At 27.6% G+C, this 17,591-nt stretch overlaps 1 protein-coding gene across 2 annotated transcripts; it reads left to right on the top strand.

Moving 5' to 3' along the window:
* The first annotated feature begins 493 nt into the window (after window positions 1-493).
* LOC100212135 (uncharacterized) lies at window positions 494-9,418 on the top strand. 2 transcript variants are annotated; one of them, XM_065788212.1, is made up of 3 exons: window positions 494-642; window positions 7,610-7,683; window positions 8,195-9,418. In XM_065788212.1, exons 2-3 carry the CDS (start codon window positions 7,617-7,619, stop codon window positions 9,253-9,255), a joined length of 1,128 nt encoding a protein of 375 aa, XP_065644284.1. In that variant the 5' UTR covers window positions 494-642; window positions 7,610-7,616; the 3' UTR covers window positions 9,256-9,418. The 2 variants fall into 2 exon arrangements, with proteins under 2 accessions (XP_065644284.1, XP_065644285.1); XM_065788213.1 differs by lacking the exon at window positions 494-642 and having other exon boundaries at window positions 7,424-7,683.
* Window positions 9,419-17,591: the final 8,173 nt, after the last annotated feature.

Below are 17,591 nucleotides of genomic sequence, written 5' to 3'. Positions count from 1 at the left end.
AATATAATAACAATAAATGTTTTAAGATGTAATTTATTTAAATTAATATTGAAGAATAAAAATAACTAATATTTGTAATAGCAAAAGTAAAAGAAGGAGGCATGTTATGTATTTAATATGCAGTATAAAGTAAATAGAGAAAAAACGTTATAAATATGTTTTGGTGGAAGTGCTTTGTAATATAAGTATATATTCTTATTAATATAACATGCACGATGTCAACACTAAAGTATACATACACTAAGAAGTGGATTTCTTTTATTTTTTAAAAACTATTTCAAATAATATTATACTTACCAATATTTTTGAGGGGGTTAGCTTAAAAATCAACATGGAAAAATTATTTTCAATATTAACAGCTTAAAATTTACAAACAACTCTTTAAAATCATAAGAATTTTAAAAATCGATTCTCATTTTAATTAAACTAAAGCTATAAAAGCGATTTAAAACAATCGTTATTAAATTACACGTATCGTATACGTGTAATGATTACGTTCAAAAGTGTGATTAACACATTTGAGAGTGTGTATGTGGTTGTTGTTTTTGTTTCTTTGTTTTGCTTAAATTAAAAGGTTTTTATGTCCTCGTAAAAAGAAATTCGTAAAAGCTTGGCTGAAAACAGCTTGTAAATAATAAAGATGTAAGTTATTTTTAATAAATATGTTAACGTATCTTGGTAAATTAGTGTTTAAAATTTTTTTTTTATATAAGAATATTGTTTCATAAATTGTAATTATTTCAAGTAAATAAAAAAAAAACCTTATTGTAAAAAGGTCTTTAAATAAAAAAACATTGCTGAATAAGTTAAAAACAGTTTTGCAGCAATCCCAGTGTAAGCACAAGACTTTTAATTTTAAACGTATAAAAAGCGGACTAATACGTTTTATTATATTTTTTACACGACTAAAACGCGTCTTGAATTCATTGGGATCGTAATGGGTATGCCAATAACAACTATGCAAACACATTTTTTACTTTTAAGTCTTTGTTACATTTAAAAAACAACATTCTGTTATAAATTATAAAATTTACTAGATAATGCATAAAAATCTAATTAAAAAAAAAGTAAAGACCATTAATAAAAAATTAAAGAACGCAAAAACTCGTAGAAGAACGCAAGGACTCGTAGTAGACTGTATGATTTTGCCGTCGAGAACCACTTAAAAAAAAACAAACGATTTTTCGTTTTTTTTTTTTAAGTGGTTCTCGACGTAAAATACTTGAAAGTAATTAACTATTATGTTATATATAATAGTTATATATATATATATATATATATATATATATATATATATATATATATATATATATATATATATAATGTGTTTGCATAGTTGTTATTGGCATACCCATTACGATCCCAATGAATTCAAGACGCGTTTTAGTCGTGTAAAAAATATAATAAAACGTATTAGTCCGCTCCTTAAAATCGCTGACCACCCCCTACATTAGTAAGCGACCGGGGCTATGGCCGGGGCTAGGTTTGATAACCCATGGCCGCGACCGGGGCCAGGTTTATGACCAGGGCTGCATAAATATTATTAGATCCTATAAAAATGCTATTTTTAATTAAAATGTATGATATGAGTTATAATTAAAAACAATACTTTTATAGGATCTATAAATATTAATGCAGCCCCGGTCATAAACCCGGCCGGGGCGGCATAAAAAAAATTAAATAAAAAATTAAAATTGATAAATCCTACAGAATATTGTTTTTAAATAAAATTTATGTCGTAAATTTTAATTAAAAATAACATTTTTATAGGTTCTATCAATATTTATGCAGTTCTGGTCATAAACCTGGCCCCGGTCGCGGCTATGTGTTATCAATCCTAGCCCCGGCCATAGCCCCGGTCGCTTACTACCCCCACATACTTATTTTTATAGTTATTTGGGAAAAAGACTATAAAAGTAAGTGAGGTCAAATAATAACTATATTAAATCCTCTCCCCCCATCCTCCCTATAAAAATATTTTTATATAAATGCAGAAGTAATCAATTGCAAAGAATTCATTTTATAAAAGTGTCAGCATATTTCACAAATGTGTTGAAATTTACAGTAGCTAAGACATTTATGACTTCCTGCAATTTAGTTTTTGGTATTGAAATATTTTTGTTAATTGATTTTCTACTAATTAATTATTGCTCTGTTCTTTTTGCACTCACACACATAGAGCACTCTATTTTGTTGAATACATTTTATTAAATTGTATATAAACATCCCTTTTTAAAAATAAACTTCTTGTAACCGTCATTGTAAACCAACCGACCCGTTTTGTAAACCAACCCTTTTACTTCATATAAACTGTATGCTTATATAGCAGATATGCATTAATGATTTCGCTAAATATTCGTAACGAAAGCCCATATAAAAAAAAAGTTAACTCATCCGCTTGGTGTGACGTCACTCCGTATTAAAAAGTTTTGTTTTAAAATTAGCCATCTTGAATTGGAGAAAAAAGGGTTTGTTGAGTTAATTAAAAAAAAAAAAAATGCTAAAAAGTTGTTGTGCAGTAGGTTGCACTAACAAAATAAAAAAAAAATCAAGAACTTAAGTCTTCCTAAAGGCGAAGTATTTCGATGGAAGTGGTTGAATACGATAAATCCTGCGGTAGATAGTAGTGCATGTTGCAAGTAATGTTTTTCTAAATCTTCTAAAGTTTATCTTTGTTTGGTGCACTTTATTACTGGTAGGTCACATTTAATTTACATCTTAATTTAGTATTGATAGATAAATATTGAAATATCAGTACTTTTTATACCCTAAAATAACAAAAATTATATGTAGACAGCAATGTTAGGCATCATTTTATTTAAACAGAGATTTAAAAGTATGTAAAAATAAAGTGAAATTATCTTAAATACTTATGTTATTCAGACATCTTTCCGCTGTTTATTTTGATTAACTTTCAAAGTAATTGTAGGACATAAATTTTCTTTTTAAACAACTTTTTCTTGACTTCGCTTATAAGCAAGAATAATTTTTTCTCCAACTTAATATGGTTACTTTTGATTTCGCGATATAATCGCGTGATTACGACTCGATGGATAGAATTTAAAAATTGGAATATTAAGCATAATCAGTTTTTAATTTTGACACAAAATACTTTATGAAGTTTTGATATTAAATCATATTTATATCTTTAATTAGTTAAAACAATTTCTGAACAATGTTGTTCATTAAAAATACAAAAGTTTATGCCAAAATTTTACTCATGTATACTCATTTATACCTTGGTATAGATGAGTAAAATTTTGGTGCAGTAAACTGGTGAAGTAAACTTTTAAATTTCTTATAAGTAACATTGTGGTTCTTATTAGTAGCTTTAAGATGTGAAAAATAAGAATATAGTAGTTAGAAAACTAGCGTCGAGTTTTCACTCTAACAGATCGCTCAAAAATGTACACAAGGAATAATATATTTTGTACCTCGTTATACAAGTATGCGTTAGAATAAAGTTTGTCCATATAATATAACAAACAAAATTATATGACGAACAAAATTTTTAAATACCAAATATTATTAGGTACTAAAAAATTTTATTTTTTAGATTTCGAAGGCTCGCGAGCCTTGTAAATCAAATCTAAAAGTCCACCGCGGTGGACTTTTAACACGTGCATACGTCATATTTTGTTCAAACGTTTGTAAACAGAAACGATCGCGGTTAAAAAGGAATTTCATACTAAAGTTGTATACACCTCAAACTTTAATTATCTGTCAATAATGCTAAATTATCTCTAAGAAATTATTTCGAAACAATATTTTAGGTATGGTAGGTTTTACCAAAGCTATCATTTAAATAATTTTAGGAGGAGAAAAGATGTGGAACTAAAGTGAAACTTTGTTATTTTTCTGGGAAAGTTTAACCTGTGCTTACATTATGGTCTATATTTTAAAGTTGTAAATTTTTTAGTCACTACTTTAGTTTTTTTTGAAAATATAGTAGTGTGTGAATCATTTAAAACTAAAATTATAACTAGGTTACTGTTTTTTGTTATAATTTAATGCTTTTAAAAATTGATAAGTTTTTATTTTTATTTGAAGGTTTAAAAATACTGACAGAAGTAATATTTACGCCATAACACTGCCATTTATATTCTGAAAACCCATTTGCAATGTCTGAAAACCCTTTTGCAATGTTTCATAAAATTATTTTTAAGTATCTGCAATTTTTCTCTTATACACGGAGCTTTCTGTTCATAGTTTTTCACAGAAATGTTAATCCATTATACTTTTGAGTTTACGTGTTCCTTTTATGTGCCAGTAGGTACACTTTATGCTGTTGAATTCAGCATGAATACTCTCTGCACCTTGTTTTCCATAAGTACTAAGTTTTACTCCCCATTTTCTAATGAAAGATGTATGACATTCAAGCATATGAAGCTTAGGTGTAATTGAATCATTTGGACAATTATCACGGAAGTAATTCATAAAATCTTCAATTTAATTTTCTGTAAATATATAAAAATAATAATAACAATAATGCATATACGATAATAATAATAACAACAATAATAACAATAATAACAATAATAATAATAATAATAATAATAAAAATAATAATAATAAATGTCATACCAAGATTTTGAATGTTTTCTTTTTTGAACTGCTTGCAGGAGTTAATAAGCTTGTGGCAAACCCCAAACTTATCAAATAGTTTTTAATTTGGAATGATTAGTTTACCTTTAGTATTTTGTTAACATGGTTATCAACAAAACTTTTCCCATGGTATGCTTGTCTTTGCACTCCTAATAAATTAAATACCTCGTCGAGTTTATTTACTTGTGAACCAAATGACATCTTTACATGATCAGTTTTTTTTATTATTTTCAATTCTGAGATCTATGAATATAAATGTGGTGATTGATTCTCATATAAATACAAAGTACAGATACAAATACAAAATACCAAAACATAAAAAATTAGAAGTAACATATCTATTAGGATCCGAACAAAATGTATTATTTATAATTTATATTTTTAGTGACAATAAAATTTAAAATGTTTACCTTTTCTTTTTTTTTTCTCTTTAAATTGAATTATGTGTGGTTAAAATACTAACTTCATATATCTTCATATATTCTTCATTTTCAGGGTGAGATAAAATGTGAGTTTCAAGTGCTTCTGTTATGATACATGTTTTATCTTCAAGATCCTGAGTACTTATCTGAAGTTGTTTTATTTGACGTTGCTTCTCGATACATTTGTTAAACTCTTCACAGTCAAGAGTTTGGTTGTTTACTGCCAAATTTTGCAATATTTTTTGTTTAATAACATGAAGTGCAACAGCATCATTATCCTATGTGATAACACTTTTTGAATTTAATGCAAGTATATCTGAAAGACTTATTTGTGATGATGATATTGACAAGGTTGAGGAAATTGGTATTGGAGTCTGATAAATATTTTGATAATTCATACGTTCTGACAGCTGTGGCACTTTAAATAATCTACCACAACGTTGCTTACATTCTTCTTGATTATTATTTATCATTTCAGTAACATTGCTAGAGGAGGTTAATTCATCAATTGAAATTGAAAAGGAGCATTTAGGGGATTTTGTTTTAGATAATAGTTTATTATTGATAAGCGGTAATATACATGGTGCATAAAACGAATGCCGACAGTTTTTTAAAATAACTGGTTTATACATAATACCATTAAAAATATAACAGACACAAAGATGCACATGTAGGTGAAAGTTTTGGTTAATGTCTTGCAGTTTCAGATTTAAAGTTTGTAGAGATGAAAGTTTAGCTTGTATGTTATTTATTGCTTTTCGAGTCCAAATTTTTTCATTGACAATACTTAAGGGCCTTCCCTTAACAGTTTTCTTTGGTTTCCTTCCTTTATTTGCTTTGAAGCAAACGCACTCACATTTCTTGCAATTGCTAATCCAGGTTCTTAATTTAAGATTAGTATTGGAATCTATTTCAATGTTTCTCTTTATTGAATAGCATCTGTAACACATCTTCTGTGGGTGCATCTTTGGGTCGTCCTTGTCGATTCGAATAAAAAAATGCATTTCTATTCTAATTACATGATTCGTTAAAAGAACACTATGTCCGAGATTTTCTCCACATATTTAACATAATTTTCTTAGTTTTGTTATATGAGACTCATATCTCTATTTACAGCCAAATAATAGGATTTGATGTACACTGTTTTTAAACTTAAAAAAGTAACCCAACTCTAATTTTTTTTAGTATAAAGCTAAACTCTTCTAGCTTTAAAATATTTTTGGTTTTAAAGCCCCAAAATTTGAATAAGGGCTTAATTATCCAGTTTTATTAGTATACATAGCCATAAAATCAAGTCTGAGTTTCCCGCGTATTTAGAGATACTAAAATTTAAAAACTTAAATATTGTGAAAAAACGTATTTTCCATGGTCATATTTAAATCAATTTAAATAATGGGATATCAATTAAACATCTTTATAGCAAAGCTATAAGCTATTTTTTTAGGATATGGTTGAAAAGTAATTACTAAATAAAAGCAAAATAACGATATCTTTTTTTAATAAAAGTTGCGCATGCGCATTATAAAATGTCGCGATTGTTCGATATTAAACCACCGTGAAGGCGGCATGTTTCCTCTACCAGTCAGTTTTTCCGCGCGCACTCTTGTTGTATGCCACATTAATATTTAATTTATGCATCAAGCTTAGGGGTCGTCCATAAATTACGTCAGGCAATTTTTGACCGTTTTTGACTCCCTCCCCCTTGTCACAAAATTGTAACACTCAAGAAGCAAGTTTCGTAAGAGTCGTCACAAAACCACCAAACCCCCTCCCCCTTTATAGCGTGACGTAGTTTTTGTACGACTTCTTATACAAAAGATATTTAAGCTGATATTCAGAATACTACTATCTTTTTATTTTAAATGTTTTTGTTAAAAAAATACTAAATATACTCAACACTATTTTATCCGTCTTTACGACCTTTTATAACGTATTGTGTTTTAAACTACAACAGAGACAACTAATTATAAAACAATAAATGTGCAATCAATTAAGGATTTAATAATCAGTTACGCTTTCGACAATTTATAAAGGAGTTATGAATATTTTACAAGCGCAGTGTTAATGCTAAGTATTGCAATTTAATTGCATAAATATCTTATTTGAAAAAATTAATCCACTATTTTTTGCTTAGTTCTTTGAAGAAGTATTTATTAAGATTCTGTAAAATAATAAACGTTTAAAAAATGTTGAAAACAATATTTATGAGATTGAATAATTAGAAATTTACCTGATGGCATAAAAATTATCTGAAAAGTGGAGAATCGTTAAAATATTTGAAAAAATGAAGTATAATGTCTAAAAAAAATGTTCTAAATTATTTACAAAAAGAATAGTTTTTTTTGAATTGCTTGAATAATAAGCAAATAAAATATTTTTTCTCGCACTAAAATACTGTTAATCACCTGAGTATTGAATCAAAAAATAAATCTTATAACTTGATGTATTCTTTATTGATCTTAAATTTACTTTGAGCTTGTTTTGAGAATTTTTATAAAAAAAACTTTCTTAATTTGTGCATTTTATAACACGAAACTGTGAAAATACTGATTATTTTTATTTAACTTATGTATGATTTATAGCTTTTCTATGTCTGAATCAAACAGAATTTCTTGTGGCACGTTAAAATCACTTAATACGCATTCGTTCCTGAAAGGTAATATAATATTTAAGATTATATTTTAAATAAATCTGCATTTGATTTTGCAAATATATGTGGTATTAATAATAAACTGTGTTTATATAAATATACTCTTTTATTTTACTGCAAATTATAATAGAAAAACTTTAAGCAGATTAAGAATCGTATGAAAAAAAAAAAACAGTTTAACGGAGAAGTTTTCATTAAATTCATTTTAAAATCTTAACTTTACTTTTTAATGCTTCATTAGGATAAACTTTAAAAACATTTTAAAAATTTTATAGCCATATTTTTACTGCTTAATAATGTGCCAAATAAAGTTATTATTTACTTCTAATCCAAATGTACTAACACTTGTTTTGGTATATGTTTTTAATCAGAGTTATTGTTTTACCATCTGCAATAAAGTAAAAATATTAGCACAACTCCTATATATACATATATGTAAATACACACACACACACGCACGCACGCACACACGTACACACACATATATATTTATATATACTATTGTGATGTTTAATAGATCGCCTAAATGCTATACCTAAAGTAATATACACTTCAGTCGGCTGCATTCAAAGAAATGACAAATATATTCGTCTAAAGACACTAGTCCATTATGTCAGTCTAGATCTTTACTACAATTTGTTTCATAACCCACAATATGGCGGTTTTCCTACCAAAAAGACGGAGCTTTATAAATCGTTAAAAAAATTTGAAAATAAACTTCGCCATTCTCAAGAGACTTCTATTACAGAAAATGACTGGGTAAAGTTATTTCCGGAAAATAAAAAATCAAATTCTCTAGAATTTACTATTGAACTATTTCAATTTCTAATTAAGAACTGCGTTTCGCGATTTCCTGAGATTGCAAACGTTGAAAACAACGTCAAGTTTGAAGCAAACACTTATATGATGTTAATAGAAAAGCTTCACGATACAGTAAGTAATCCTAAACTTGTTCAAACTGTAAATAGCTCACACGATACCTTTGTTTCTTTGTGGAATATTCTTCATGAAATTCTTCTGAAGTTAAATTACGATGTTAACCTTATTAAAGATTTTGAAAGTGGTGACATGGATAAGTTAACAAGTTGTCGCCACTCTCTTCTCACTATACAACTGCAGGTGCTTTTAGATGAATGTAAGGAACTTGACAAATCAACGAGTATGAATGGTCTGGCTGTCTCAAAACTGATTTCAGATTATAATGAAACAATATCCAAGCAGGAGAATGGCTTCTCTGATGATCAATTTTCTATAAAAGCAAAATCCCTTCAAGATAATATAACTTTAGTAATGCAGCTTTTATCATTAATAAAATCGAGCATCTCTGAATTAACATCGGACATTCCGTTTTGGAGGGAAAATAATATCGAAGGTGATATTATAATTTATGAAGAAAAACTTTCTAAATTAAGAAACCAAATCAATGAACAAACAAGAGAACTTGGCGAAATTTTCCATTCAACTTCTTTAGATATTGTAAAGATTAAGGAGAGGCTTCACTTTCAAGAAGATAACATTCATGTTATTCACCGACAACGGTCAACAAGTTCTCAATCATTAAAGGACACAGTAAGTTAACAAATGAGACACAGTACACAGTTAATTCTTTAATTAAATTAAAAACTTTTTAGAAACTGGTGTTGTTAAAAACTATACCTGTAAATAGATAAATGTTTTTTATTAAAAAGTTGGACTATATAAATAAATATAAATGATAAATAAATGGTTATTAGTATTATTATTTTCAAGTTTCTTTTTCGACTATATGCAAATGCGCCCTAATGATTGCTCGTTTTCGTAGATTTTTTTCTAATATATGTTTTATATGGTATAAATATTCTCAAAATGTTATAAATAATATTATTATGTTATCATTGGATATATAATGAATATAATAATATAAAACGTGTAGTAATTTATACAAGAAAATCTCAAATATACCGATGCCAATTTTAAAGATTTTTAAACGTTTCAATTTTTAACGTGTTAACAAAACCTTCAGGAAAATTATATTCTTGAATATTTTCAATGCAACGTTTTCAGGTGTTTTTCTAACGGTCAGTAAAAATAAATAGGAAAAAAGAAAAGGTATTTAATCTAAACTGAATAAAGTAAAGAAATAATTTGATAAACAAATACAAAAATGAATTAGAAAAAAGAAAAAAAAAGAAAAGGAAAAAAGAATGGGAAAAAGATCTTTTAAATTATTAATTTAAATACAACTTTCGATAAAGAAACTAAAAATATAGAAAAAAACGTTTACTAGTTTACAAAAGAATCTCGAATTCGAACCATTCAAAGAATTAATAAAAATCATAAAGAAAAAAAAAGTAAAAAAAAGAAAAAGAAGTAAAAATTGTATATTAAAATAGAAAGATTTGATTAAATATGATTTTTATTTCACTTGATTTTTTTATAACTTATTTTAATTATTTTAATTTATTTCCATTATACATTATTATAAATATATTATTGTTAGATATATTACTACTATTTTTAATTTAGTTATTAAGATATTATTTTTACTTTTATTTATTTTTATTTTATATTGTTTTTGTTTTTGTTTATAGTATATTTATAATATTAGATAAAATATTTATTTAATTTATAATTAGTTATATATTCTTATTTTTGGTTAGTGATATAATATTACTAATTATTCTATTGTTTTATTATTATAACTACTATTCATATTGTTCATTAATACTGCTTAATTTACGGCAAATATTATTATTACTATTATAATTGTTGCTATTACAATTACTATTTATAATATTGTGTCGTTATTATTTTTCATTGTTATTTTCATTATTTTTACTTTTTTATTTTCTTTTAAAACTTAACAACTTCAAGCTTTTTTCTAAGTTTTGCAAATTTTCTTCTTTTATCTTCCTCATTAGTTTTACTATGACCTCTAATTTTAGGGGAGTATAGACTGCATGTACAAAAAAAGTTAGTGTAAGTTGCCGTGCAACTTAATGTGATGTATGTTTGTTTTGGACTCATTCAAAGTGTAGCAGGCTTTATGATAATGGGTTCAATTTAACACATTCAAAACACTCACCATGGCTGTGTGTAAATTGTATCAAAGGTGTCTTTCCATTGACTGGTGTATCTGATAATGAATTTAAACTACTCTTCTCTTCAAATAAAATTATTATAACTGATGACTTGCCTTTATCAACTAAACTCTTTCCAGCATCGGGATTGAATAAAATCTATATTCAATTTAATAAATTTATTACGCCACATGCTTCAGTCTCTGATGAGGAAAACTGTTCATCTTTTGATGTAGATTGTCAATATTATGACATTAATAAATTTTGTTCTTATAACTTTGACATCACAAACTCTATGTCCTTTTTACGCTTCTTCTTGTGGTGGAATCATGTACACACCAAACTATTTAGAATCTACTTTTGTTGAAATAATTTTTCCCCAAAAGTCAAATATTATTGTTGGTTACATATAGAGACACCCTAGCATAGATGTAAACAATTTTAATAATAGAATGTCTGTCCTTCTCCAAAAAATATCTTCTGAAAATAAATCTGTCTTTCTACTTGGCGATTTTAACATGGATCTGATACAGCCAAACTCTGACTTTGCAACTTCTGAGTTTTTAAACTTACTTACTTCTTATAATATTCGCTAAGTTTATTACGCTACCGACGGGAGTTACTGACCATTCTGCTACAATCATTGACAATATTTTTTTAAATATAACCACTAACCAAATTATTTCAGGAAATGTAACAACTTCAATTTCTGACCACCTACCTAAATTTTTTGTTAAATTATTTATACCACGCAATCATAATTTATACCGCAGGAACTTTAAAAATTATAATAAAGAATTATTTAAATCTGAATTGTTAAAATTTGATTGGAGTGACATTAGCAATAAAAACAATTTTAATCCCAGTTTTGAAGCATTTATTTCTCAAACAACATTGTAGTTAGATTGTCATTTGCCACTCAAAAAAATTAGTATTAAGAGCTACAAGCGTCAATTCAAGCCATGGATTACTAAAGGAATAATAAATTTGAGTTCGAAATCTTATTCAAGAGAAAACCCAGTGGGCACAGGACCTAAATAAGACGTCTTTTGAACGTTCAAAAGACGTCCGAAACGTTTAAAAAACGTTTAAAAGACGTCTTTTTTACGCCCTGTGTCCACTGGGAATGTTAAGGATAAAAGATCCAACAAATATAGTTAAACTAAAAACTAACTTTAAACGCTATAAATATACTATAATTAACCTAATAAAACTGAGTAAAAAAATACATTTCAAAAAATTCTTTTCATAAAATATAAAAATCTTCGTGAGACCTGGAAAGGCATAAAAAGTCAAATAAATATCGAAAATGTCAATAATGTACCTCCATATTGCTTACAAGTTAGCGAAATATACATAACTAAACCAACTCTAATCTGCGAAGAATTCAACAACTTTTTCACAAATGTAGCTCATAAACTTTATTCTAAAATTCACTCATCTTATATTAGCTATAAAAAACATCTAAATCTTCACAGTTTACTGATATCTCCAACAAACCATTCTAAAACCTCATTACTTATATCTAAGTTAAAACCTTGAAAATTAATAGGTCCTAACACCATCCCCACAAACATTCTTATTGATTTTAATTCTAAATTTTCTCATATAACACTCTAATTTCCACGCTTTAATAAGTATAACCGAAAAAATAAAAAAGGCACTGGAGACTGGTCATTTCATAGGTGTTGATAAAAATATCGACTTACAAAAAGCGTTCGATACCGTTAATCATACCATTTTAATTTCTAAACTTTAACATTACGGAATCCGGGGAATAACTTGTAACTGGTTTCAATCTTATTTTTCAAATCGAAAGCAGTTTGTTAGCATTAATGGTTACAAATCAAATAACAAACATATAGTTTGTGGTGTTCCCCAGGCTTCTGTTCTTCGCCCTTTATTGTTTTTGATTTATATTAATGATTTAAATTACTCTGTCAACTTCTCATCAGTCCATCTGTTTGCTGATGATAGTAATATCTTGCATATTATTAAGTCTTACCATTTCTTGTGTAAGAATATTATATTGTGTAAGAATTAGACCTAAAAGATTTAGTTCATTGGCTAAATGCAAAAAAAAACTGAACTAATATTTTTTTTCATCTCCAAGACAAAAAGTTTTATACAACAATCATATAACTAAAATTAAAATTAAAAATAGACGTTTATATCCAACACTCGTTGTTAAATATCTTGGTATTTTTATAGATTCGAACCTCTCATAGAATTTTCATATTGATGCACTCCGTAAAAAACTTAATCAAGCTAATGGCATGCTTTCAATAATTCGCCATTATGTTGATAGAACTACCCTTAAGAATCTGTATTTTGTAATTTTTCAATCTCATATCATCTACTGTTGTCAAGTTTGGGGACAAATCGCAACTGTAATATTAATAAATTGTTATCAGCTCAGGGCCAATCAATCCGAATAATTAATTTTCAACTCCATAATACAGAAACTTCAAAATTCTTCAAGAACTTAAAACTCCTACCTTGTCAACACTAGTTAACTTTGCTAATCTTTTTTTTGTTTTTGACTCCCTTAATAAAAATTTACTTCCTCTATTACAAACTTGTTCACATAAACTCGATTTATACATTCACATTTAACTACAAACATCAATAATGGAAAACTAAATGTACAAAACTTTATAATGTACAAAATGTACAAAACTTTGAGGAATGTTAAGTATTCAATTACACATCATTGCATCAGTGAATGGAATCGAAGTCTTGTGTGCATTGTAAATGAGTTTGAAAAGTTATAATTACAAAATAATTTATCTTCATTACTTTATTTAAAACAAAATCAATGTTAGAAAATTTTAGGGCGTATCAATTGATGAAAACACCCGAAAAAATTCTTTTGAGGGGTGATAGCGCATACCAATGTGATATCATTCCAAGTATTTTTAAATTCAGGATTGGCGTTCGTGAGAGAAATTTGCATTTCAATGTTTTCCTATAATAGTCATAATAAAAACCCATATTCTTGATTGAAAAAATTTATAGAACATTGTTTTTTTCTGTATTTCATTCAAAAATTATACATTTTGCAAAAATAGCAAAACAACACATGAATAAAAGAGGCTTCTAAAGACTAGAAAAGTTTCAGAAAATAAATTAAAAATAAGCTTCTATTCGACTCTACCAAATTTTTTCTTCTTTCTGTTTGGAATGCCATTACACTAACTAAACATGCTTACTGTTAAAGTTAACAACACAGTTAAGCAAATGCTTTCCATATTCTGGGTGAGTTGTCTGCCTCTTGAACATTTGCCAGTGAGGCTTAAAATTTGAATGAAGTGCTTCTGTGGCTTGTTCACTATAATGGCCAAGACCTTTATGATTCTGAGAGATAAACTGAAACACATGAAAGAATACAGTATGAACCTTTGGTGTGATGGTTGCAGAAAGATTATGGTACGAACTTCTGAAGTTTTCAATATGTTCTTGGTAATTTTTATCAAGCTGCATTCCAAAACAAGCCACGACCACCTTTTCAAACTTTCTGAATGTATTAATGAATGTAAATGCTGCAAATGCAGCTGCAGCTTCAGCCTTTTCCTGAAGAATGTCTACATTTTTCAACAGCTTTTGGTTCCTTGAAAAGTTGAGTTGGTGCTGCTTTTCCTAAAACAAAATTAAATATTTTTTAAAAATCGAATTGTGGATTTATGAATATTGGTTTTCTAAGACAAAAACAAGAAAATAATAATTTCTAAACTAATCAAATGGACATACCAAGTTTGAGTGGTAATTTAGGACCTTCACTTGCTTGGCTAAGTTGCACAGTACCATTGGGTGATGAATCATGTGTTTTCAACACAGAAGAAGCCACAACCTCTGCACCTTCGGTGTCTTCTTTTGCTAGCCTTAGTAGGTTGACTCGTCTTGTAGCAGGGGTACAATGATGTGGTAATCCTGGCCCAACTATTGTCAGACAATGTGAACATCTCTTATGAACTGTGGGAGGGTTTCTCTCTGGGACAACATTGCTGGTCATTGGTAATGGTGTTTTTCCATTGGTTTTTTCAATTTTGCAAATGATGCAGTTGCAAACAGGTGAATTTCGTGTGGGTTGTTTCACTAGGATGGAGGAAAAGTCATAGAGGTTAGGAAAAGGCTTTGTAGTCTTTCCTTTATCAATTTTCTGAAGATGGAAACGACAGTTTGTGCCATGTGGAAGTCTATCATCATTTAAGTCTAAAGATTCTGGTGAATGTTTTGTCAGTCTGCTTATCAGAAAGGGTGTCAGTGATCGGTCACTTTTTGACATGCAAAGAATGCAAACATAGTTTCGGCACTCAGTGTGAGATTTTGCTTTGTTTGGCATTTCAAAACTTTAATTTCTTCACTTAAATTTTTTTCAAAATAATTAAAAACACAAAAAATTCAAGTTTAACCGTAACAGAAAACAATAACAATTTTGACAAATTTTAAGCTGTAGGGCTGTAGCAAATAACAAAAAAACACTCAATTTTTATCAAGTGTATTTTAATGCTCATCTGTTTCAAAATAAACCTTAAGAAATGCAGTATTTGGTTAATTAATTCATATTTTTTCAAGCAATGATGATTTCATTTTTTTCTGTTTTAAGCAAATATTTAAATGCAAATTTCTCTAGCGAATGCCAATCCTGGATTTTAAAAATACTTGGAATGATATCACATTGGTATGAACTATCACCCTTCAAAAGGATTTTTCCGGGTGTTTTCATCAATGGTAGACCCTAAAATTTTCTAACAGTGAAATAAATTTAAACAAATTCTAAAAAAAATTTTATTTTAATTTTTTATCATTATTTTATTATAAATTTTATAGAAATTTTATTGTTTTTGTCATTAATATTCATTACTTTCATTACTGCTGTTTTTATTATTACTATCATTATTACAATTATTATAAATGCTATTATTTTTGCTGTTACTTTTGCTCTATTAATGAATAAATTTATTATTGTTATTATTATTTTAAAATTAATACTATTGACATAATTATTTGGTGTCACTCCTTTGATCAGTATTCTGCATGAGTGACTCCTTCTTCAATCAATTATTTATATTTATTCTTAATAATTATATTTTGATTTTATTATTTATAATATTATACATATTCATATTCTTATTATTTTTATTATTATTGTTATTGTTATTATTGTTATTAGTATTATTGTTATTATTATCATTATTATTATTATTAATAATAAATCATTGTAATTATATGATTGTAAATTTTGAGGAAAATAAATATCTTGTTCTGTTCTGTTCTGAATAAATATTTATTTGAAATTTCTTCAATAAATTATTAGGTGAAAAACTTGGACCCAAATAACACAGATCAAAAACGTTAAAATACCTAAAATTTATCTTTACACAAATAAAAAGATTTTTTAGACAACATTATTTTTATTAATAACTTAATCATAAGTTAATAACATCATTTTAAAATAATTAATTGCATAGAGCCTACTGTTCACGGTTATCATGGATTCTGATGATAACAACCTAGCTGATCCAAAAACGCAACTTATATGGAAAGATAGCGTACACATCAAGGTAAACTGTGGTACAAATTTTAAAATCTTTTAATTTTTCGCAGTTGATTGCCTTTCAAATGACATTGCTAAAAAGCTTAGCAACAACCCCGCCAGAAAAGACTTAAAGCTAGATTTTATTGGGTCCAGTGTTTGCAAGCTTCCAGATTTTGCAAGACACTTGTATTTGACGTCATATCATATACTTGAATGGGTTTGAGGACCACAAATTATGTTTGCAACTTTCCCATCACAAACCAAAATTAGTTTAAATCTATTTTCATTAATCAGTAACCATGTTTGTTCAATATTGGAGTGAGTTTCTTTAGATATTATGCTGCTGCAACAAGAATTTTTCTTTTAACTCCGGTTTCTTCGCCAGTCTTTTGAGTGAGAGGTTGTTTTTGTGGAGGTTAGCTGGTTTCATCACTTAACGCAGTATCGACAGTGCTTAGACAAAAATTGAAAAACCTTTTGCAATTCCTAGCTTAACAAAATAGGAAACAGAAATTTTTCGAATTTGAATAACATTGTTTACAAGACTTGATAAATCATTGCAGTGAGCACTAACCCGAACTGTACTACAATCTTCTTTTCCGTCAGTGATTTTTAAGTTACTGCAGGTCAAGAAATTACTCAAGTGTTTAACTGGTCTTAGAAGGTTTATACAAAAATTTGGCTCTACCATTTGCTGCTTAATGTTTGGCCTACAGTTCTGACAAGTTTTTTAATTTGTTGTTTGACAGGCCCGTATTTAATTGGACATTTACAATAATGATTTTATTTTTATAACAAACTTTGTTTAGAAAGTTTTTGTGAAACTTTTTTAAAAAAAGTTATTCGTTTTTAAAGAGATTAGAAACTTGTCAAAAATATTTTTTTTAAAGGATATTTTTCTTACAGCTTTGAACGACCGATTTGGCAGATTAGGCAACAACAGATTATGCCTCTTGTTTCACTTGTATGGGCTTGAAATCATAAAAAAGGGGAATACAACTTCTTTCTCCTCTTGTCTCCAGTGCAAAGCAGTTCTGCACGATTTGCAGATAAATAGTTCTTGACTAATCCTTTCTAAGTAAAAAATAACTATTTAGATTAATGATATGTCGCACTTAATGATAATTTAGATGAGATCTTGATGACTTCTTCTTTTGATAAAGATTTATTGTTTTCCATTATGGTATTATAAGCAATTAGGTATGATTTAAAACCAGATTAACTTTAATTTTTGATGCTAAATTTGTGCCTGAGTTTACAAATGCATCTTTAATAATTTCGCAATCATAAGTTTTTTTGGAAGACTATTAAAATTT

This window comes from Hydra vulgaris, chromosome 01 (assembly GCF_038396675.1).
Source record: "Hydra vulgaris chromosome 01, alternate assembly HydraT2T_AEP".
Taxonomy (NCBI): Eukaryota; Metazoa; Cnidaria; class Hydrozoa; order Anthoathecata; family Hydridae; genus Hydra; species Hydra vulgaris.
The sequence above is the reverse complement of the archived record's forward strand: the minus strand, read 5'-3'. Positions and strand labels throughout refer to the sequence as shown.